The following is a 22053-nucleotide window of genomic DNA, read 5'->3' on the forward strand; positions in this document are numbered from 1 at the left end:
AAACGCTAAGAATCGAACTCATGACGTGTCGTGTGAAATACGGACATGAAATTCATCTCCAACCACAAAATCACTCCGTGATGGTTCTCTAGTATTGATATTGCAAATGTCGTATTTCTGCCATTGAAGTTCAAGAAATTGTGCGGTAACAAGTGACTGAATTACAGTACCACATAATACATAAACGTGGAAGTAAAAATGTATTTAGAGGCCCATCTAAGTCGGACCAAACTATCCAGAAATCGTAGCCCAATTCCAAAGGAGTTCGACAGGATTGGATTTCTATGCTGGATGGCGAATCAATAACTTCACTGGTTTGTAGACAGTTACGTTAGCACATGACCAAAATTTGCACCATATTTATTAGACTTATAATATTTAGATCTAACGGAAGATATGATACAGAACCGAACGTAATGGTATTCTAGGATTCATATAGCCGACCCCACTTAGTAAGGAAATGCTTTGTTGTTGTTGTATATAGAAGCTGCAGCATGAGAGTGGCAATTCAAACATAGAACCTAGGTGCACTATAAATACTCTTAACTACTTGAGCTATAATTACCTTAAGTTCATTTATCATGAATAGTGAGTTCGATACCAAATTGTTGTTATAGCAAAGCAGAGCATAGCATAGCAAGGAAATAAATTTTAATCAATTGAAAACCCCAAAATTAGATTATTTGGAATTTTGGAGAAGAAATGTATAAGCATTGTATGTATTGATCTGACATTTGTAAAGTAAGTAATACAATTACTTTTGATATAAAGGTTGTATGTCTCAACAAATCCCACCCACAAACAAAATGAACCGAAATTGCCCCTCTTCTTTTCCAACTAATGTAATTATTCCTCACTTAATATACACTAATATTATATAATTCAAAAGAAATTATTTGCAGAAACTACACAGCATGATTACATAGGACTAGGAGCAGATGCAGGTTCAAATGCCTCTGAAGGGGGATATGCCGCATGCAACCCTGATGGTAATTGGGAGCCGTGAGGACTAGGGGCGGCCTCGCCAGAGCTCAGAAGCGCGATCATGGAACGGTGAGGATTGGAACGCTGCTTGTCGCAGAGATCGGGCAAGAATACACCTGCATTTTTCAAAACATATAATTAAGTTCTATATTAGATTATGTTACATTGTACAGTTCTTACATACAAGAAGAATAAGATGTCTAATATACAATCGTAGTAAAACTTGGTCACGTGATCAACATGTGATACAATGAAATTATAAAAAAAATTTGCATATACCAGTTGTATGTAAGAATATTTCGTTTAATCACATGCCTCCATTTTATTAAAGTGTACCATAGTAAAAGGGTTGATTAAATTAGAAGGAAATCTATCACAAGGAAGGTATCACAATGCCACCAACATGACAGAAAAAGAAAACGAAAGCAGACCAAAGTGAAGCATATTCCTAGGCAACATAAAATTGTTAAAATAGTTAAGCATATCAAACCGATTAATGTAATAGTGTAACTCATACACCGATAAATTAAAGAATTCTCAATCTATCTCATTCTTCTTTTGATTTAATATTAGTCCTAAAAAGAAGAGAAGGAATGTTTTAGGCGTGACAAAACAATCATTCTTAACCACTTGGAAGTTTGGAACCACTAAATAATATAATTATCCGAAAGAAAAAAAAAAGAAGAATTTAATTAATGATTTGTGAAAATATTCTTACCCTCTCCAGCTGCCAAGTTGAAGTAAAGGTCAGCAATGTTGGGGCACTTTTGGTAACAAGGAGCAGAGCAGAGCTTGGCCATGAACTGAGGCTCAAGGAGGGCATCAGACGAAATCCCAACAGACTTCCTATCAATCCCACAAGCCTGCACGCATTGATCTGTCTCTATGTAATCAGCCACTCCCTCCACCACAACTTCTGATGTCCTGCACTGATACTCTATGCTTCCATCTTTCTTGGACATGGTCTCTAACAAGCACCTTTTCCCTGCCGACGACACCGAAAATGCACAAACATCGTTCGGCAAATCCTCGCATATAAACTCACCTGAAAAAAAATGATCAAAACAAGTTTAATAACTGCAATCCATTTAATTAATTAGTTAAAGAACATTGTATATAACCATAGCCGATCGAAGACACATTGTCATGACCAACTCACCTAGAACTGCATGGATGGATAGGAAGGAGAGGAAGAGAGCCAAAAACTTGGTGGAAACCGCCATGTGTGGAGGATCTGAGAACTAATGTGGGGTTTTGTTGGACGAAAAAAAACTCAGAAGAGAGATTTATTTGTGAGATTAGAGTGAAGGGAGAAGGGTGGATTTATAAGGAGGAGGAGGTTATGAACTGTGAAACAACAAATGGCTACGACTAGCTATATATAGAGATGGAAACGTTGAAATATAAGGCGGCGTCTCTACATTCATGGACGCGTTACCTTCCTGCAGGTTGGTGAAACTGTATGTCTACGATCCTCTTCGCATTTTATGTTTGGAGCCCAATTTGTCATTTGTTCTATTTTCTATTTTTTCTTATTTGTTTTTGGTTATTATTATTTATTTTTTTAGTTTTGATTTTGTTATTGTTTATTGACTTGTTTTATTTGATAATGCAAAGACGTGTGGAAAGCCTGCAATTTGAAATTTCTTCTCTCTCTCCATATGTGGTGTTAGGTTTGTTGACATTTAATTTGTATAGATGCATGACCGACGTTGTACATATTGAACTTTCTATGTGGCTTCTTGGTTTATATTCCTTTTCCATTCAACAAGTTGAATATTAATATATGGCTTTTTAGCCAAAATAATTATGAGAATGACAGTAATTTCTTATTTTGATTTATAAAATTTAAATTGATAGAATTGGTGTCTGAGTTTGTCCATCATCAATTATTTTGATCTTTTCATGAAAAATCTCCATTAAATAAGAATACAATAACAAAAATACCATCAATTTTGTCAAATCATTTTAGCCTATTGTTAGGGTATTTTTATCATTTTGATCTTTATTTAACGGAGATTTTCATAAAACAACCAAAGTGTTGATGTAGACAAACTCAGGAGCCACTCCTATTAATTTCAAATCTCAGGGACCAAAAAAATGAGTTAATTATGTTAATCTCAGAGACTATTTTGGCTAAAATGCTTTTATATATATTAATGAAGTACTTTAACTAATATATGTTCTTGTAACTTATTGCCTTTGTGATACAACTAAAAGCCAGCAAGGTTAGAGTTCGATATGATTACCATAAAGACCTTAATTAACAAATTTCGTCAAGGTAAACAAGAAATTAGAAAAATATATTTCTACTACTATTTATTTGTCTTGTTTAGCTAAACTAGACAAACCATTAAGCAAATATTGCAAAGTCAAGAAGGTTTGTTGGACCTAAATAACATGACAAATGCAATGAATTTGACTTTTCGACACTTGTAATAAATTAACAAAATAGAAATATCATGTACCCATGCTGTGCGTTTCCAATATTTTTGCTTTACAACTTATAAATTCCATTTGATTTGGACTAGGTCATATTAACGTCGCGAACAAGCCATCTCGAACCATGAATATGTTGATGGCTAAACCGAAAGTCGTCATCTTGGCGGTGAAGTTAATTTCCTTTGTGTACATTAAACGACAGCTAGGGTTCCACGCGTGAACTTCTGAATGGTTCACTCGGCTTCAATGGAAAGTCTAGATCTTTATGAATGAATGTCGTCTTGTTTTTTCTCGGTAATTTTCATGTGAATGCCATGTCGTGTCGCTGTTTAGAGAAATAACTAATCGAAACAAGCCAATAAATTAGGTTCCGATGATTTCCAGAACACCAGATCATTGCTGCGAATTTACTCACACGGGTCAAAGATTATACTTTTTGAGATGTAAGGTATTGAGTGACTTGAGTCTATTGACCCAAAAAGAAGTATGAATGAAGTATTATAACCTCATGCTGCATGCCTTGAGCATCACCACCCGGTCAAGTACCGTCGGACGAGTGTAATTTATTCTCTTTACTCAACAGATTTCAAAACTTAAACCTGTCTATGACAACTAATATAGTAGTGATGCTCACGATCGGATAAGGAATGCAAGCAAAAGTGTTCCCCAAAAGTACTCCCTAAGTTTATAATTACTAGTAAAAAAATATGGCTATTCACACTAATTCCAAAAGTGTCTTTTAGGTTATTCACACTCTATTTTCAGTGTCAAAGCTTAAAATGTTAATAACTTAAAAAATAAAATTTTCCACCACTTTCATAAAAATACGTGGTGTACCATCTATATTCCGGTCACAAGAAAAAATTTCTCCACCGTGCATCTCCTAATGCATAGTCACTGTCCTCCGCCTAGGTTTCTATTGATCCTTACCGCACTACATGTGGTTTTGGTGGCTCTCTTCCAAAGGTAATTTGGATTGCAGATCGCTGCATCTGTTTTTCCGACATGCATCACATCATCTTTTTCCACTGAGCTATAATCCATATGGACACCAATACGCCATCTACTGGTGCACAAATGCACAGATACATATCCGTGGCTAAATAACAGTGTGTGATGCCCTTAAGAGGGTAAAGAAAAGAATCTCCACCTTGTCATTGATTGTACTGCTCCCTTTTTTTTTTCTCTTTTAATTAATATTGTCTGCAATGTCCAAAAGGTGGAATTGAAGGAAAGAATATCGATGTATGGAAAATAAAAAGGAGAAGAAGGGTAGTATATCACATCAAGGAAAGGATTTGTCATAGTTAAATGGAATTAGGGAGAGAGAATTATACAATCAATATATATGCATGATAGAGGTCTTCCATCTGCAAAGTTGTTCAGTTCTAATTTTTTAAATCATAGATAAAAAAGAATTGCCAAGTTATTGCTTAAGTTGTCCTCCGTTTGCTACTTCATATTATTAAAGCAAAATTTGTGTATTTATTTTTTGACATTAAAGTTCCAAATAAATTTTCAGAAATTAAATATCATTTGAGGTTTCAAGTTCCCGCCAAATCATGCCAAAAATTGATAGCAAATCCCTTTCGCCTTTTATTTTTCTCTGTCTTTCTTTAGCTGAATAGTACCAAACAAATTTTGTTTTCTGTTTATACAAGATGAGTCACGTTCTCTTGATCACTTGATGAATAAGAAGTCGTGGTCACTCACATTTAGATTTGATATCAAATGTTGAGATTAACATATCAATAGCACATCTACTTATTCTGCACTTTTATTGTTAAATCTAAGGATGAGTGATCAAGCATTCTTTGGTCACTAAGAGAACAGAATACGAGATTATGAGAACCTATAACCTTCATTTCCAAGAACCAACAAAGATATTCACCATCTTTTCCCATAACACTTCGTCATTGCCAATAATAAGATCATGTAAATCTAGCCTAGAGGTCTTCCCTTCTGCCAAATCTGGGTCACTTGTGCGGTGAAACCAAGCTTTATGCAAATTGCTAAGAGCTCCAAAGTAAAACTTGCCGCTACACCTTGTTATAAATTTAAGTTAATCCAAATACTTGGGGATCAAGGTTCCTGAGCCTAGGTTTTAAAGCCCACAATCATTAGCAATTAGGCTTAATGGAGTTGATTAACGACCTAAACCAAACATCAAATCCAACCCAAATTGAATTCCCACTTGTTATTTGTTATCTCCCTCCCCCTATTGGCCTCCTCCAAGAAACCATGATCGCAATACCAAACATTACAAAAGCAAGATAAGTGGGACCCAAAATAAAATAAGAAAAATATCAGAAATTGTTGCCAACCTCACAAATCCCACACACACAATCCAACTAAAAAAAAACAAAAAAACCAGAAAATCAGACACTGAAAAGAAAAATCAGAGCAAAAATCAGAAACACCAAATCATGGTTGCAGCAACGTTAACTTCACCGTCGTCCCAACTCCTATGCTCAAGCTCCCGGTCTCTCTGTAACACCTCTTCTCTCCAACAATGTGTGTTGGGGTCCAAAACAGTCGTCTCGTGCCCTAACTTAACTTACAACAAGAGGAGGCATGCGGCTGACGGGGTTAGGTGCATGGCCGTAGCGGCGGAGACAACAGAGCCGAAGAAAAAGAGCGGGTACGAGATTCAGACGCTGACGAGCTGGCTGCTGATGCAAGAGCAGGCCGGGGTGATCGATGCCGAGCTGACCATCGTGCTCTCTAGCATTTCGGTGGCGTGCAAGCAGATTGCTTCTTTGGTGCAGAGGGCTAGCATTTCCAACTTGACTGGGATTCAGGGTGCGGTTAATATCCAAGGAGAGGACCAGAAGAAACTTGATGTTGTCTCCAACGAGGTTTGTGCTTCTTCTAAGTCTTAACTGAAATACAGACGTGAGTTCAGTCAATTGGCTAAGACAATATGTTTGTCATTTAACACTCAAATTCTAATTCCCTCTCATTGAGTTCAAATTACTAATCAATTTGGTGATGGTTTTGGTATTTATCTGAGAAAAAAAAAGGACAAAATTAAACAAAAATGTTCCTTAACAAAGAGAAAAAATAGGCAGAGTTTTAGTAAAATCTAATAAAGGCACAAAAACAATTCCGTTGCCGGGATTTGAACCCGGGTCTTTCGGGTGAGAGCCGAATATCCTGACCAACTAGACTACAACGGATTAGCAATTTTGTTTTGGTCACAATCAATAAAATGGTTTGAGTCGGCCCACCTTCATAAATAGAGAGTTTGATCATGTAGCACAAACTGCACAAACAGGTTTTCTCAAATTGCCTGAGATCAAGCGGAAGGACAGGGATTATAGCATCGGAGGAAGAGGATGTGCCAGTCGCGGTGGAAGAGAGTTATTCCGGCAACTACATTGTGGTGTTTGACCCACTTGATGGATCATCCAACATTGATGCTGCTGTCTCCACTGGATCCATCTTCGGAATATACAGCCCGAATGATGAATGCTTTGCACACATTGAAGAGGACTCAACCGTAAGTCCACTAATACGACAATGTTTCATTTGGTCATAAATTTCATTCATTGATAACGGATAAGGAACTGTCAAATGTCATGTTATATGTCACATAAGTTGATAACTTGAGATACACTTGCCACGGGAATCTCATTGTAGTGGTATTTCAAGTCAATCACGTATTGTCATGTATTTTAACTTTCTCAAATAACGGTGCGTAATTGACTTAAGATCTCACAATGGCATTTCCATTGCACGGAAGTTCTCTAATGTGAAACGTAGTAATCCGGCTAGGGTTTTCCCCAATTTTCGCAATTGAATGGTTGGAATGCTTCAATGTTGCATTGCAGCTTGATAGTGTGGAACAGAAATGTGTAGTGAGCGTGTGCCAGCCAGGAAGCAACCTACTTGCTGCTGGCTACTGCATGTATTCAAGCTCTGTGATCTTTGTGCTCACAATTGGGACTGGTGTTTTTGCATTTTCCTTGGACCCCATGTACGGAGAATTCGTCTTGACTCAAGAAAACATTCAGATTCCAAAAGCCGGAAAAATTTACTCATTCAATGAAGGGAACTATCAGATGTGGGATGACAAGTTGAAGAAGTACATTGATGATCTTAAGGACCCAGGTCCTAGTGGCAAGCCCTACTCTGCAAGGTACATTGGCAGCTTGGTTGGTGACTTCCACCGGACGCTGCTCTATGGCGGCATTTATGGTTACCCTAGAGACAAGAAGAGCAAGAATGGGAAGCTGAGGCTGTTGTATGAGTGTGCACCAATGAGCTTTATAGTGGAACAAGCTGGCGGGAAAGGGTCCGATGGCAGTTCCAGAGTACTTGACATTGAACCAACTGAGGTGAGTACAATTCCTATAATGGTTGTGAGTTTCCGCAGCTCACCTTGTAAATTGATTGACTACAATTTCTACTTTTGTTTCTGCAGATCCATCAACGTGTTCCGCTTTACATCGGAAGCGTGGATGAGGTGGAGAAATTGGAGAAGTACTTAGCATGATCAGCATGACAACAAAGAGATTTAATTTTGTTTTGTGAAGATAAAGTTGTATGAGAACTTTTTCTCAAGAAGAACAATGAACTAAAGAGACTTCGACTTTATATTTTGTTTTTGCTGAAATTATGAAAGTCAAAAGCAGACCTTGTTAAATATGAACAATCCTTCATGTTCGAGGAGAGAGACTTACATGAAACGGAACCAAGTACAAGCCATTAGCCTACGTAAGCCCAGGACTGCAACCAGAGCGTATTAACTACAAAATTACATGTATTTCTAAGGAGCATGAGACTCACACCGTGAGTTATCTAATGATACAGCAACTCTAAGTTGTTGAATTGTTAACACAATTAGAAAGCTTCTGCAGGAAGTCCAGTACCATGTCAGCCTAACAGTCATTCCCAGAAACAGTCAGATCGTTGCAATACAATTCTCCTAATCCTGAGAGCTTCCGCGATTTTTCACTGCAATTGTGAAAGCATGCGAATTAGTAATTCTAGACTTGTGAATGCAAATGGAAGGGAAACATAAGAGAAGATGGTGAATTTACCAGGGCTTATAATCCTAATACATTTTGTCACAGACTTCATCGCAGTCAAGGAATCAGATCCTGCAACAACCACAAATAACTTGTTAGATATTCAAGATGGATGAACAGGTTGCAAACTTTATGGCAATAGAAGATGTGTTAAATTACCTTGCACATTCATGTCCTTCTCTGATAGTACTTCTGTCACAGTTGATGTAAATTCTGACAAAACTTGATTGGCCCCCACGTTACCATCCGCAGATTCATAAGATGACCTATAAGAGTTTTGTAGAAGAGAACATAAGAGAATTGAAGTGAAATGAAAGTAGTGAAGAGAATAATGTAGTAGTTGTGATGTAAAGTATGGAAGGTAGAGAATACCCCGAAACCGTCACAGTGGAAGCATCAAAGTTTGGTAGACCAAGTTCTTCACAATGAAGATCAAATTCACCTAACATTTCAGTGAAGGAGAAATCCGCCCCAATGGCATCAAAGTTCGTCAAATCAATGTCAAAGAGATCAACTTCCCTTTCAGACTCAGGTGATGAAATCTCATCGCCAGATGGTTTCTCCAAGCCCATTGGCACATCAGAACAGTCAAAATTGAGCCTCCCCTTTACATGGGACTCCCTCTTACTTGTCTTGGCAGGTGAAGAAATGCAATGGTTTGTTTCCACAGTGTAGCAAGCTTTGTTTGGGCTCAGAGTCACTCTCTTTGAAGAAAAAATGGTGCAAGTTGGATTTACATCTGGAGGAGAATTATAACTGCAAGTAGCAGTGGAAGAAATCTCAAAAGGTGTAGACTTGCTGACTTGAATTGAATTTGCTCGCTGAGGTGTCTGAGGACCAGAGTTATTAGTTGGGACAGAAAATGATGGCTGGTTGAACAAGCATTTAGCCACGGTGGAGCCATTGGGAACCAAATCGTGAGGTGATGGGTGAACAGCCAAAGAGGATTGGGCAGATTTTTTATTATCGAGTGCATCACCTGATCCTGAAACCGCTTGTTCTCCTGCTCATTTTAAAGTTCAAGGAAAATAAACACCTAATGATATAAAACAGATTAAGAGCAGCACAACTTTGAAGAACATGCACAGTCATATACCTTTGTTGTGCATATTGCTCTTGCCAGCAGGTAATTTGCTGCAAGATCTCTTAGCAGCATTCAAACCATCCACGGGAACCTTAGAACTCTTTCTCTTAGTTGTAGGTGGGTCAACTGTAATTGGCGAGCAGAAATTCCCAGGCCTCATGTTGGGGTTGGAAGGTGTTGACACAGGAGCAACTGGTGTTTGGTGCATTAAAAGACCCAATCAAAAGGCGCCGGAAAACAAAAAGTAAACCATGTTGAATTCATAGCTTATAGAGCGATTATTCTTGTGGGTTTTTGCTAATTTATCACACCCTCAAAAGGGTTCAAATATTTAAGGCAAAGAAATCGAAACGCCTAAAAGTTGAAGCATCTAAGCTCTCAAAAGTCACATGCAACTTTCTCTATATTCTCAATGAATGCAACAAATTTCTCAAACACAAACAAAAACAATAAGATATTACCTGCAATTGTACATTGTAGCCATCAATGGTTCAAATAACTAGTTAAGGCAAATAAATGTATAGTCTACGAGTTCAAGTTGAAGCATATAAGCTCTCTAAACATGCAACTTCCACAAGATTTCTCAATTCATTCAGGCAATTTTTCAAACACAAAGCAAACAACCAGACGGGGAGGCTTAGGATTGTACCTGCAGCGGACCCATTAGACGGGTGAGACGGAGTAGCCATAAGCATCGGCTTCGGAGCCACAGCAGGAGGTGCAGAGACTGCGGGACTTCCGCCGGCATTGTAAGTGTTCATCACGCTTTGCATCCCCTTCAGCAGGGTTTGGACCCGGGTCTTCTCCTGCTCCACCCGGACCTTCTCCTGGTCCAAAATCACCTTCTGCTCCTTCAACAGTATGTACTCGTCCAAAATCTCCGCCAAGCTCAGCAAACTCTTAGGTGCCTGCATAAATCAGAAAAACCCAAATCCCAATTCAGACAAATAAGAAATCTTTCAGACCGATTTCGAACAAATCGTCGGGAAAAACCAAGTGGGTACCTCTCGAATCGGCGATTTGGCGATGAGGGACGAAGCTTCGGTTCTGAAAAGAGAGCGGGTTTCCGAGTAGTTGTTGTCGCAGAGGTATCGGTCGACGATGAAGGCGATTTGGACGGGGGTGACTTTTCCCTTACCCAAATTCTCAGACTTCTTGCCTTTGGACTGCTTCCCCATTTTCTGAATATTGAGAGATGCGGTGGAAAACTAGGGCTCGGATGGAAGCGAGGAGGAAGAAGAAGGAGAAGGAGAGGTTGAGATCTGAGGAAAGAGAAAATGGGAGAGCCTTTTTAAGGAGGGAGTTTTAGGGAAAAGAGAGGAGGGAGATGGAACAACAGAAACCGCGCGAGTTTTTGAAATTTTGGGGACGAAGGATAAAAAGTTCCAAGCTTGGTTGGGCTCATTGGGCTCATGGGGCCCAACAAATCATAAAACGGCCCAAAACTAAATTCTGGGCCATCTACAAATCCAGACATAAATCCAAAGGGACGTAGAATCCACAACTCCCTCCTTGTTATCTCCTCTCTCTGTAACGCTCTGAAGCTTGAGGATGACACAAGGACTTCTCCCATGGAGTCCTTGCCACCACTCTCTATCTCCCACCTCCATCTTCGCACTCCCCCTTGCTTTCCCCACTACCAAAAACACCCAATTCCCAGTTTCCATTTCCTCCACTCTAGAACCAGAATCAGAACCCGCCACCGCCACCGCCACCACCCAACAACTCACAGCCAGAGAGAGAAGGCAGCTCAGGAACGAGAGGAGAGAGAGCAAAACCGGCACCAGCTGGAAAGAGGAGGTGGAGGAGAAGCTTCTGGAGAAGCCCACGAAGAAGTTCGCCAATTGGAAGGAGGAGCTCAACCTTAATAATCTCGCTCATGAGGGCCCGCAATGGTGGATCATCAAGGTCTCTCGGGTCAAGGGCCAGGAGACCGCTCAGCTCATCGCTCGACAGCTCGCCAGAAACTATCCTCATATCGATTTTAAGGTATTGGGTTATTTTTATTCAATGTTTTGGTTTTTGGAACTCCGCCGTGTAAGTTTATCTTACATTGCCGGTCCCAAGCCCGGATAAAGGAGGAGGGGGAGGGCGTCAGGTAGTCGACAGCCGGCACTCCATGATCACGTCGAATCCTTATGAAAATGAATCCAGAACGAAATCGCGCTAAAGCTAGGGCGTCACCCGTAAGTGGCGCGCTGTGTGGCCTGAGTACAGTGATAAGTGAGCAAGGGTCGCTGTATCTCCATCGGCACCCGGATGCAGTGTTAAATGAGCAAGGGGGCTATAGAAACTTCTTTTCGAACGACTCCACTCAAAGTTGTTTGGGAGCATATGCTCCTATCAACTTTACACGGGACACACAAAAGAAGTACTTTGATCCTATTAGACGGGGAAGGGTGAAGAAGCTAGGACAGAAGGGTAGAGTTCAAGAGAGCAAAATGCGTTTAGGAACGTGGAATATAGGAACCTTGACGGGAAAATCTATGGAAGTAGTATAAGTTATGGTGAGGAGAAGGATAAATATTATGTGCCTACAAGAAACTAAGTGGGTTGGTCGTAAGACAAAGGATCTAGAAAACTCAGGGTTTAAACTATGGTATTCGGGCATAAATAGAACGAGAAACGGTGTTGGCATCATCGTGGGCAAGACCTTGACACAAGATGTTGTAGATGTCAAGAGGGTAGGAGATAGAATCATGGCAATCAAGATTGTAATAGGACAAGAACTTATCAATGTGATTAGTGCGTACGCACCTCAAGTAGGGTTGGATACGAGTTCGAAGGAGAAATTTTGGGAAGACCTTGGAGACTTGGTGCAAGGAATTGCTCAGACAGAGAAGTTATTTATAGGAGGAGATTTAAATGGACACGTGGGCAGGGAGACAGGCAACTATGGAGGTTTTCATGGTGGCCATGGTTTTGGGGAGAGAAACGAGGATGGGGAAGCTATCTTGGATTTTGCAATGGCATATGATCTCTTCTTAGCCAACACCTTCTTTAAGAAGAGAGAAGAACATGTGATCACCTACAAGAGTGGGTCGTCAAAAACACAAATAGATTTTCTTCTAATGAGGAAAGGGGATTGTATAACTTGTAAGGATTGCAAAGTTATACCAGGAGAGAGCGTGGCTAATCAACATCGCTTGTTGGTGATGGATGTACATATCAAAAGAGTGAGAAAAAAGAACAAGACTTGGAAGTGCCCAAGGACTAGATGGTGGAATCTAAAAGAAGAAAAACAAGCCATTTTCAAAGAGAAAGTAATCACCCAGTGTGTGTGGGATAGAGAGGGGGAAGCTAACCAAATGTGGGATTCCATGGCTAGTTGTATCCGAAAAGTGGCAAAAGAGGTATTAGAAGAGTCCAAGGGCTTTGCCCCACACCAAAAGGAATCTTGGTGGTGGAATGAGGAGGTACAAGCAAAGGTGAAGGCTAAGAAGGAATGTTGTAAAGCCTTATACAAGGATAGGACCGATGAAAATGGTGAAAGGTATAGAAAAGCGAAGCAAGAGGCGAAGAAAGCTGTGAGAGAAGCTAAGTTAGCGGCTTATGACGATATGTATAAGCGACTAGATACCAAAGAAGGAGAGTTGGATATCTATAAACTAGCTAGAGCAAGGGACAAGAAGACAGGGGACCTAAACCAAGTGAGGTGCATCAAGGATGAGGATGGAAAGGTTCTTGCTACAGAGAACGCGGTTAAAGACAGATGGAAATGTTATTTTCATAATCTTTTCAATGAAGGACATGAAATGAGTGCTTCTTTAGGGGAGTTGAGTAACTCAGAAGAGTGTAGAAACTACTCTTTTTATCGTAGAATCCGGAAGGAAGAAGTGGGTGTAGCTTTGAAGAAGATGAAGCATAGAAAAGCAGTAGGCCCAGACGATATACCAATCGAAGTGTGGAAAGTTTTGGGAGAGACAGGTATAACATGGCTCACTAACCTTTTCAATAGGATTTTGAAAACGAAGAAGATGCCGAATGAGTGGCGAATGAGCACTTTGGTGCCTATCTACAAGAATAAGGGCGATGTACAAAATTGCATGAACTATAGGGGTATTAAGCTAATGAGTCATACAATGAAGCTCTGGGAGAGAGTCATTGAGCATAGATTGAGGCAAGAGACACGGGTTTCGGACAACCAATTCGGGTTCATGCCAGGGCGCTCAACCATGGAGGCAATCTATCTCTTACGAAGATTGATGGAAAGATATAGAGATGGGAAAAAGGATTTACACATGGTCTTTATAGATTTGGAAAAAGCGTATGATAGGGTCCCAAGAGACATTCTTTGGAGGATTTTAGAGAAGAAAGGAGTACGAGTAGCATATATCCAAGCTATACAGGATATGTATGAAGGAGCAAAGACTGCCGTAAGAACTCATGAAGGACAAACCGAAAGCTTTCCCATAACTGTAGGATTACATCAAGGCTCATCCTTAAGTCCTTACCTTTTTGCGTTGGTAATGGATGAGTTAACAGGACATATTCAAGGTGATATTCCTTGGTGTATGCTTTTCGCAGACGATATAGTGTTGATAGATGAAACTCAGGAAGGGGTAAATGCAAAGCTTAACCTTTGGAGAGAAGTGTTGGAATCTAAAGGTCTTCGCCTAAGCCGATCAAAGACAGAATATATGGAGTGCAAATTCAGTGCAAATGGAGGCCAAAACGAGTTAAGGGTGAGGATCGGAGATCAAGAAATACCAAAGAGCGACCGTTTTCGTTACCTAGGATCTATCTTGCAAAAGAACGGAGAATTAGATGGAGATCTCAATCATATAATACAAGCTGGATGGATGAAGTGGAAGAGTGCATCCGGCGTGTTGTGTGACCGCCGTATGCCACTGAAGCTCAAGGGAAAATTTTATAGGATGGCAATAAGGCCGGCGATGCTGTATGGCACATAATGTTGGGCGGTGAAGCATCAACACGTACACAAAATGGGTGTAGCGGAGATGAGGATGCTTCGTTGGATGTGTGGGCACACGAGAAAGGATAAGATTAGGAATGAGGATATCCGGGGTAAAGTAGGAGTAGCCGAAATTGAAGGAAAGATGAGAGAAAATTGGTTACGGTGGTTTGGACATGTGCAAAGAAGGCCTACTGACGCTCCGATTAGAAGATGCGACTATGAGACAGAGGTTCAGGGCCGAAGGGGTAGAGGAAGACCTAGGAAAACTTTGGAAGAGACCCTAAGAAAAGACTTAGAGTACTTGGATCTAACGGATGAGATGACACAGGACAGAACACAATGGCGTTCTAAGATTCATATAGCCGATCCCACTCAGTGACTTGGATTTTCCAAGTCTCCAACCAAGAAGTTTTCCTCACTCGGGAAATTAAGGGAACACTACCTCAACCTATATGCTCCACTCACAAAGCTTCAACATACAAGCTTCAACAAAAGAAAATTCAAAGAACTTAGCGAAGAAGGCTTTGGTGTATTTAACACAATACGTTGAAATGAAGGAAAGCTTATTTATTGATATCCCCGATAAGTTACAAATATGTACATATACTTGAGTCAAAATAAACAAACAAGAGGGAGCCTTCACAAAGGTTGCTTAGGAGAAGTCTCAGCAGGCGGTAGAGCCCCAGAAAGAGAAGGCACCGGAGGAGGATCATTCGGAGCCTCAGTACTCGACAAAACCCTAGAAGGAGGAGGCATCAGAGGTTGATCATTTGGAGCTTCATTACGCGGTACAGCCCCACAAGTAAAACCTGACCATCAGATTCCTTCATCTGGTCAAGCTTCCTCTTCATGTTTGTAGCATAGTCATGTGCGAGCCGGTGCAACTGTTTATTCTCATGCTTGAGCCCTCTAATCTCCTGTTTGAGACTCATCACTTCAGCCGCCAATGATTCAACTTGGCGGGTTCGAGCAAATAGGCGTTGGGCCATATTAGACACAGAACCTGCACACTGAACACTGAGAGCCAGAGAATCCTTCAGCCCCCTATAAAAATCTGCACTCGACGAAGCTTCAGAAATCGAAGAGGCGCCTGCTCAGAAATCGAAGAGGCGTTTGCTTTCTCAAAAGCTGGGCTGCTCAGAGACCACGAGGGTCGATCTCAGAAATCGAAGAGGCGTTTGCTTTCTCAAAAGCTGGGCTGCTCAAAGACCACGAAGGCCGATCTCAGAAATCGAAGAGGCTTGCTTTCTCAAAAGCTGGGATGCTCAGAGACCACGAGGGCCGATCTCAGAAATCGAAGAGGCACATACTTTTCCAGCCTTGTCAGCACCTGTCACACGCACACTCAGCTTTGCGGAAATTATGGGCATTCTGTCGAAGATTTCTGACGAAGTAGAAAGCATATGAATCGTACTGTTCAATCACCCACTTCCCACACACAACAGTAGCTCATGGGTACCACAGATAACTTTCCCAAAGTTCTCTGACAAAGTTGAGACACGTGAAGCTTGCAGCTCCCACTACATCGCTCTGACCAAGAAGGGTAAAAGAATTGCAAAGAAACAACACTAACAAAGTTTAAACACATAAATTTTGAAGGTCTAGCTACCATATTATTACCCACAAGGGTAAAGGAACAGTACCACTGCTGGATAATTGGAAAGTCCCGGTGTGTCAACCTCTGTGCTTCGTGGCAAGGTAGACTAGCAAACATGCCCAACCTGTACTCACATTCGAGAAAACACTCCCAACAAGATTGCTTGCTCCAAAATCGAAGAGGCACCGCCCTCCGAATCTCGAGAGCCAGACTCCCAACATGATTACTTTCTCAAAAATCGAAGAGAGGGTAAAGGAACAATACCACTGCTGGATAATTGGAAAGTCCCTGTGTGTCAACCTTTGTGCTTCGTGGCAAGGTAGACTAGCAAACATGCCCAACCTTTACTCACATTCGAGAAAACACTCCCAACAAGATTGCTTGCTCCAAAATCGAAGAGGCACCGCCCTCCGAATCTCGAGAGCCAGACTCCCAACATGATTACTTTCTCAAAAATCGAAGAGAGGGTAAAGGAACAGTACCACTGCTGGATAATTGGAAAGTCCCTGTGTGTCAACCTATGTGCTTCGTGGCAAGGTGGACTAGCAAACACGTCCAACCTTTACTCACATTCGAGAAAACACTCCCAACAAGATTGCTTGCTCCAAAATCGAAGAGGCACCGCCCTCCGAATCTCGAGAGCCAGACTCCCAACATGATTACTTTCTCAAAAATCGAAGAGACACCGCTCTCCGAATCTCGAGAGCCAGACCCCCAGCAGGATTGCTTTCTCAAAAATCGAAGAGGCATCGTTCTCCGAATCTCGAGAGCCAGATCCCCGACAGGATTGCTTGTTCGAAAATCGAAGAGGCACCACTTTCCCAACTTCAAGAGCTGGATCTCCTTGGATAAAGCTTGTCTGTAATCTTCACACGCAACATCAGCTTTCCAGATACCACAGACCACTTTTTCAAAGTGCTCTGACAGGGTTAAAACATGTGAAGCTGGCAGCTCCCACTACCGTGCTATAACCAAGCAGGGTAAAGGAATAGCATTATTACTTGATGTTAGGGAGACTCCTATATATGTCGACCTCCATCCCTAACGGACAGGAAGACCTGCAAAAATGCTCAACCCTTTCTCTTATCTGAGAGGGCACTCCCAACGAAGCCTTTCGAAATATTCAGCTTTCTTTCCCCCCGATAATACCTTTGTAAACAAGCTATACTAGAGCAAGAATATCTCATATCATCAGGGTTAAAAGCAAGAGTATCCCATATCATGCTTTTTCCCTGTCTTTTCCTTTGGCCTTGTTCTTACCTGCAAAACAAGGAGAAAGAGAGCAATCAGTCAGCACTTGGAATCAAGCTTCCAGCCAGGAACTGACTGCCTGGAACCCCTTACCTGATTACTTACCTGGCATTGCTCTCGAGTACTCATCTTCAACATCTTATGCTTCCAGGGAAGATACCGCATCTGCCTGAGGAACAAATAGGGCAAGTGAGAAGGATACAAGGAAGCATGTGGAGACAAGCGTAACAGCACACGTGCCGATACATCCACTACTCTGTCAAAAGCAAAAGTATCCCATATCAGCAGGGTCGAACGTACTCTAGATTTGATGGACTTGTTTTGACCCTCAAATTCTTCAGTCGGCCTTATACTCTGGAGGAAACCAGAAAACCCTCCAGCCCAGTTCAAGAATAAGCCTGTGGAAAGTTACTTCTTCAAAAGCAAAAGTATCCCATATCATCTCTCCTCATTTTTCTTCTCTTTATCCTTCATGCTGCCTGCAAGATAGGGAGAATGTGAACAATCAGCCGGAGCTCTGATTGCTTACCTTGTCTGTCACCTCTTTCAGCAGATCCCCTAGCTCGGCGACTTGGGGGACTCCTACTACATGGTTTGTATCGCGCTTGACCAAGCATGAAACTACAAGTAAGCTTCAAGTGAAATTGATACATTACCTTGTGCATCTCCACCAGTTACAGATACCACCCCTGGATGGAGGAAGAGTACTTCCAGAGAAGATGCCACATCTACCTATAAGACAGATAAGGCAAGTCAAGACGATACCACACTCTGGTACTTAGAAGTTTCGTGGCTACGAGATCATTCTCCCACAATATTTCCTAATGTCATTTGTACTAAATCATTCACTTGTACTCACTAAATGAGAGCTTGAACCTATGTACTTGTGTAAACCCTTCACAATTAATGAGAACTCCTCTATTCCGTGGACGTAGCCAATCTGGGTGAACCACGTACATCTTGTGTTTGCTTTTCTGTAAACTCTTCACAATTAATGAGAACTCATCTATTCCGTGGACGTAGCCAATCTGGGTGAACCACGTACATCTTGTGTTTGCTTTCCTATCTCTATCCATTTATATACTTATCCACACTAATGACCGGAGCAATCTAGCGAAGATCACAAAAAGTGACCGTTTTCGCTACCTAGGATCTATCTTGCAAGAGAACGGAGAATTAGATGGAGATCTCAACCATAGAATACAAGCTGGATGGATGAAGTGTAAGAGTGCATCCGGCGTGTTGTGTGACCGTCGTAGGCCACTGAAGTTCAACGGAAAATTTTATAGGACGGCAATAAGGCCAGCGATGTTGTATGGCACAGAATGTTGGGCAGTGAAGCATCAACGTACACAAAATGGGTGTAGCGGAGATGAGGATGCTTCGTGGGATGTATGGGCACACGAGAAAGGATAAGATTGGGAATGAGGTTATCCGAGGTAAAGTAGGAGTAGCCAAAATTAAAGGAAATATGAGAGAAAATCGGTTCCGGTGGTTTGGACATGTGCAAAGAAGGCCTACTGACGCTCCGGTTCGAAAATGTGACTACGGGACAGAGGTTCAGGGCCGAAGGGGTAGAGGAAGACCTAGGAAAACTTTGGAAGAGACCTTAAGAAAAGACTTGAGTACTTGGATCTAACGGAGGATATGACACAAAACCGAGCGCAATGGCGTTCTAGGATTCATATAGCTGACCCCACTTAGTGGGAAAAGGCTTTGTTGTTGTTGTTGTTGTTGTAATGTTTTGGTTTTTGGGATTTTTTTCAAAATTGAAGAAATGTGTCACTAACGTCTGTCTAATTTCCTTGATTTTAAGGTATTTACTAGTGTAGTTTAATGTTTTGGTTTCTGGGTTTGTTGCAAATTTGATGTAATCTGATAAAGATGTCTGCTTGATTCCAGTTGAACATATTGAAATGAATCGTTGCCCTGTTATATGAGTATTTATTGTACGATTCAATCTCTGGGCCGAAAACAAACCGTGTAAATATTTGCTTGTTTGCTATACAGATATATGCGCCAGCTATCCAAGACAGGAAGAAATTGAAAAATGGTAACTTGGTTAGACCGAGACCCCTATTTCCGGGGTGTGTGTTTATAAAGTGTGTATTGGACTAGGAGATACATGACTTCATAAGAGAGTGCGATGGAGTTGCAGGCTCTGTTGGTTCCAAGGTCGGAAATACGTGAGTATTTATTCTTGCATGATAGGTTGCTGTGTATTACTATTGCCTAATGTTATTGTTATCATAGTAGGAAAGTGGATAGTTGATGTAGGAAATATGAAGAAACCTTTTAGATAGAGATGTCAATTTGTGATTTTTTTGAGAATTTACTGGTGTCTAGAACTGATTGACTCGTCTGGTTTCATTGGTGGGATTGTACGACAGTCGACAGATGCATATAAGTTATGAAGTCATGTTATGTCTGCTCAATTATGTGATATCAAGCTACTTTTGGGCTTATGTGTTCGCTAAAACATACGAGGTAGATTGTGGGTTTAGTTTTCTGGTTTACTGGCGATTTTGCAATCCCCTGATAGCCATTCTTTTCTCTGTTCATTTCTAATCTTGAGGCCATCTAAAGTATATATCCTTCTAGACTACTAGCTACCTTGTGAGATGTCCAGTGAGTATTTATAAAATGTTATTCTCATATGTACAGGAAAAGACAGATAACCAGACCCCGTCCAGTGCTGAGTTTGACATGGAAGCTGTCTTCAAACAGGAAAAGGAAGAACAACAGAAAGCTGAACAAGCTTTTGAGCAAGAGCAGCAAGAAGCAACCCTCAACGATGCTGCCGAATTTGATGGAGATTCTAAACCAAAAAGCGACCTAGAAAAACACTTGATCCTCTCATAAATGGTTCGTCTAAAGGAAAGAGTGAGAAGCTTGTCCCAGGTTCTTCTGTACGAGTTGTATCTGGTACTTTTGCAGAATATGTAGGCAGCCTGAAGAAGCTGAATAAAAGAACAAAAAAGGTATGTTTTTCGGGTATTACATATTCAATTTAAATGAGTGAAAATTGGGTGGAAATTAAACATGCATGTCCTCTCTTTGTTGTTGGGGATATGCATGAAAGAATTACTACTGTCTTCTGTGGATTATATTACTCAAGAATCTCAATATACTACATCAAAGACGTTCTCTTTTGGAAACTTAACAAAAGAAAGAAAAATTATTTTCATCGTGCAGGCAACTGTGGGATTTACACTATTTGGGAAAGAAAGCTGAGTTGATTTAGGTGTCAGTGAAATTGTTTTAGAGACCGTTGGAAAAAAAAGTTGTTTCAGAGACCATGTAAATATGTTCAGTCATCAATCATTATTAAATGGTAAGTTTTTCAATCTTTTTTCCCTTGCTATATCTTACTTTCATTTGTATGAAAATATGTAGTTTGATTTTCTGTTTACTTTGTCATGAAATGAAGATACACTGCATACTAATTAGATGTTTCCAAAATTCCATGCTGTTATATTTTATTTGGTTAGGTGAGGTTCTCATTGTAAATTTCTGATGACGCCATGCACAGATACATGGATATAAAATTGTAAATCACATAAACAAGGCAGATTTTTATGAAGATCCATTACCAACCTTATTAAATCGGAAATAGCTAATTTGGATTTGGCTGTCTTATTTGTGGTAAAAAAAACTATTGCACTCATATTGGTGATGTATGTCCTTAGTTCTTCCTAGGTCACACTTTGGCCCCCCTCTAGGTGTTTTTCCCATTGGCTGCCAACTTCCTTTATTTGAAATTACGGTGACATATTGAGTGATGCATCGCTTATCAGTGTAGTCTGCTTTTGGTTGTGTTTTGTTACTTGTTTCATACGCTCTTTCTGGTTACCTGGAATTAGGGTACAAATTAATCCATACTCGTGAAAGTTGTGTCAAGGCCCTGTTGGAGCGGAAAATTTTGGTTCCTCTAATCCTCCAACAAATAAATCTTGTAACCATGTTGAGAAGCCTACAACTCCATCTTCACTTGCCATCAATGAGGGAGGAGGGGACCTGCAAAAAAACACTCCGACGCTCAAGTCAGTATTTGTTCAGAATGCTTATAAAATATAGAACTATCTTATACCTCTCTTTTCTTCATCTTCCCCCCCCCCCTGTTCTGATGGGATTCTAGGCCTTTTATAGGCATAAAAAGCTTGGACTCCTAGTCCCATTATCTCACTCCATGTTCTTTTGTAGTGGATGATTCATGTTGCTTTATTTTAGCCCCACTCCCTTGTTTTTAGGATGCATGGGAAATCGCTAGTTTTTAGGATGCATTGACCCTTAATTTTTGCATGCCCCTTTTTTTCTCTGCAAACATGCATCATCTTAGTTTGTAGAGGAAAAATATTTCTTTTGCGAAAATTCATGTGACTTGAAATTTCATCATGAGTTTAGCCTTCAGCTACGGTCATAGTTTAGCCTTTTGCTATGATCACACAGTCGCATATTATCCTTCGGCCACAATCACATGGTCATTATTTAGCCTTCGGTTTTGACCACACTATCGTAATTTAACCTTCCGCTACAATCATAGGTCTTTATTTAACCTTCGACTAAGATCATAGGGTCAATGTTTAGCATTCAGCTACGATCATATGATATTTGACCATGGGTTTTGGGTTTTCAACCCTCAGTCTTGGGCTTCGGCCATAACTAGATTTCGGTCTTGGGCCTTCAGCCATTTTACGATCTTTGGGTTTTGGTTTTAATTCGATCGTAACCCATTTGATCTTGG

The 22053-nt window shown here is 40.7% G+C and overlaps 3 protein-coding genes, 1 non-coding gene and 1 pseudogene across 4 annotated transcripts; 2 read left to right on the plus strand and 3 right to left on the minus strand.

The window, feature by feature from the left end:
• Positions 1–703: 703 nt before the first annotated feature.
• LOC103450515 (uncharacterized) lies at positions 704–2645 on the minus strand. The gene is made up of 3 exons (XM_008389879.4): positions 2144–2645; positions 1703–2029; positions 704–1100 (listed from the first exon to the last, which is right to left on the minus strand). The coding sequence occupies exons 1-3, from the start codon at positions 2205–2207 to the stop codon at positions 919–921; spliced, it is 573 nt and encodes a 190-aa protein (XP_008388101.1). The 5' UTR covers positions 2208–2645; the 3' UTR covers positions 704–918.
• Positions 2646–5613: 2968 nt separating this feature from the next.
• On the plus strand, positions 5614–8025 carry LOC103450517 (fructose-1,6-bisphosphatase 1, chloroplastic). Its single transcript, XM_008389880.4, has 4 exons — positions 5614–6284; positions 6704–6928; positions 7260–7766; positions 7853–8025. The coding sequence occupies exons 1-4, from the start codon at positions 5853–5855 to the stop codon at positions 7922–7924; spliced, it is 1236 nt and encodes a 411-aa protein (XP_008388102.3). The 5' UTR covers positions 5614–5852; the 3' UTR covers positions 7925–8025.
• TRNAE-CUC (transfer RNA glutamic acid (anticodon CUC)) lies at positions 6533–6605 on the minus strand. The gene has a single exon. It is a non-coding gene; the product is annotated as a tRNA-Glu (tRNA).
• Positions 8002–10880, minus strand: LOC103450593 (uncharacterized). The gene is made up of 7 exons (XM_008389959.4): positions 10548–10880; positions 10193–10451; positions 9556–9735; positions 8832–9462; positions 8619–8725; positions 8472–8531; positions 8002–8385 (listed from the first exon to the last, which is right to left on the minus strand). The coding sequence occupies exons 1-7, from the start codon at positions 10719–10721 to the stop codon at positions 8357–8359; spliced, it is 1440 nt and encodes a 479-aa protein (XP_008388181.2). The 5' UTR covers positions 10722–10880; the 3' UTR covers positions 8002–8356.
• A 176-nt stretch (positions 10881–11056) lies between these two features.
• On the plus strand, positions 11057–20755 carry LOC103450516 (uncharacterized; annotated as a pseudogene).
• Positions 20756–22053: the final 1298 nt, after the last annotated feature.

The sequence above is a fragment of the Malus domestica genome, chromosome 12 (genome assembly GCF_042453785.1).
Source record: "Malus domestica chromosome 12, GDT2T_hap1".
Lineage (NCBI taxonomy): Eukaryota > Viridiplantae > Streptophyta > Magnoliopsida > Rosales > Rosaceae > Malus > Malus domestica.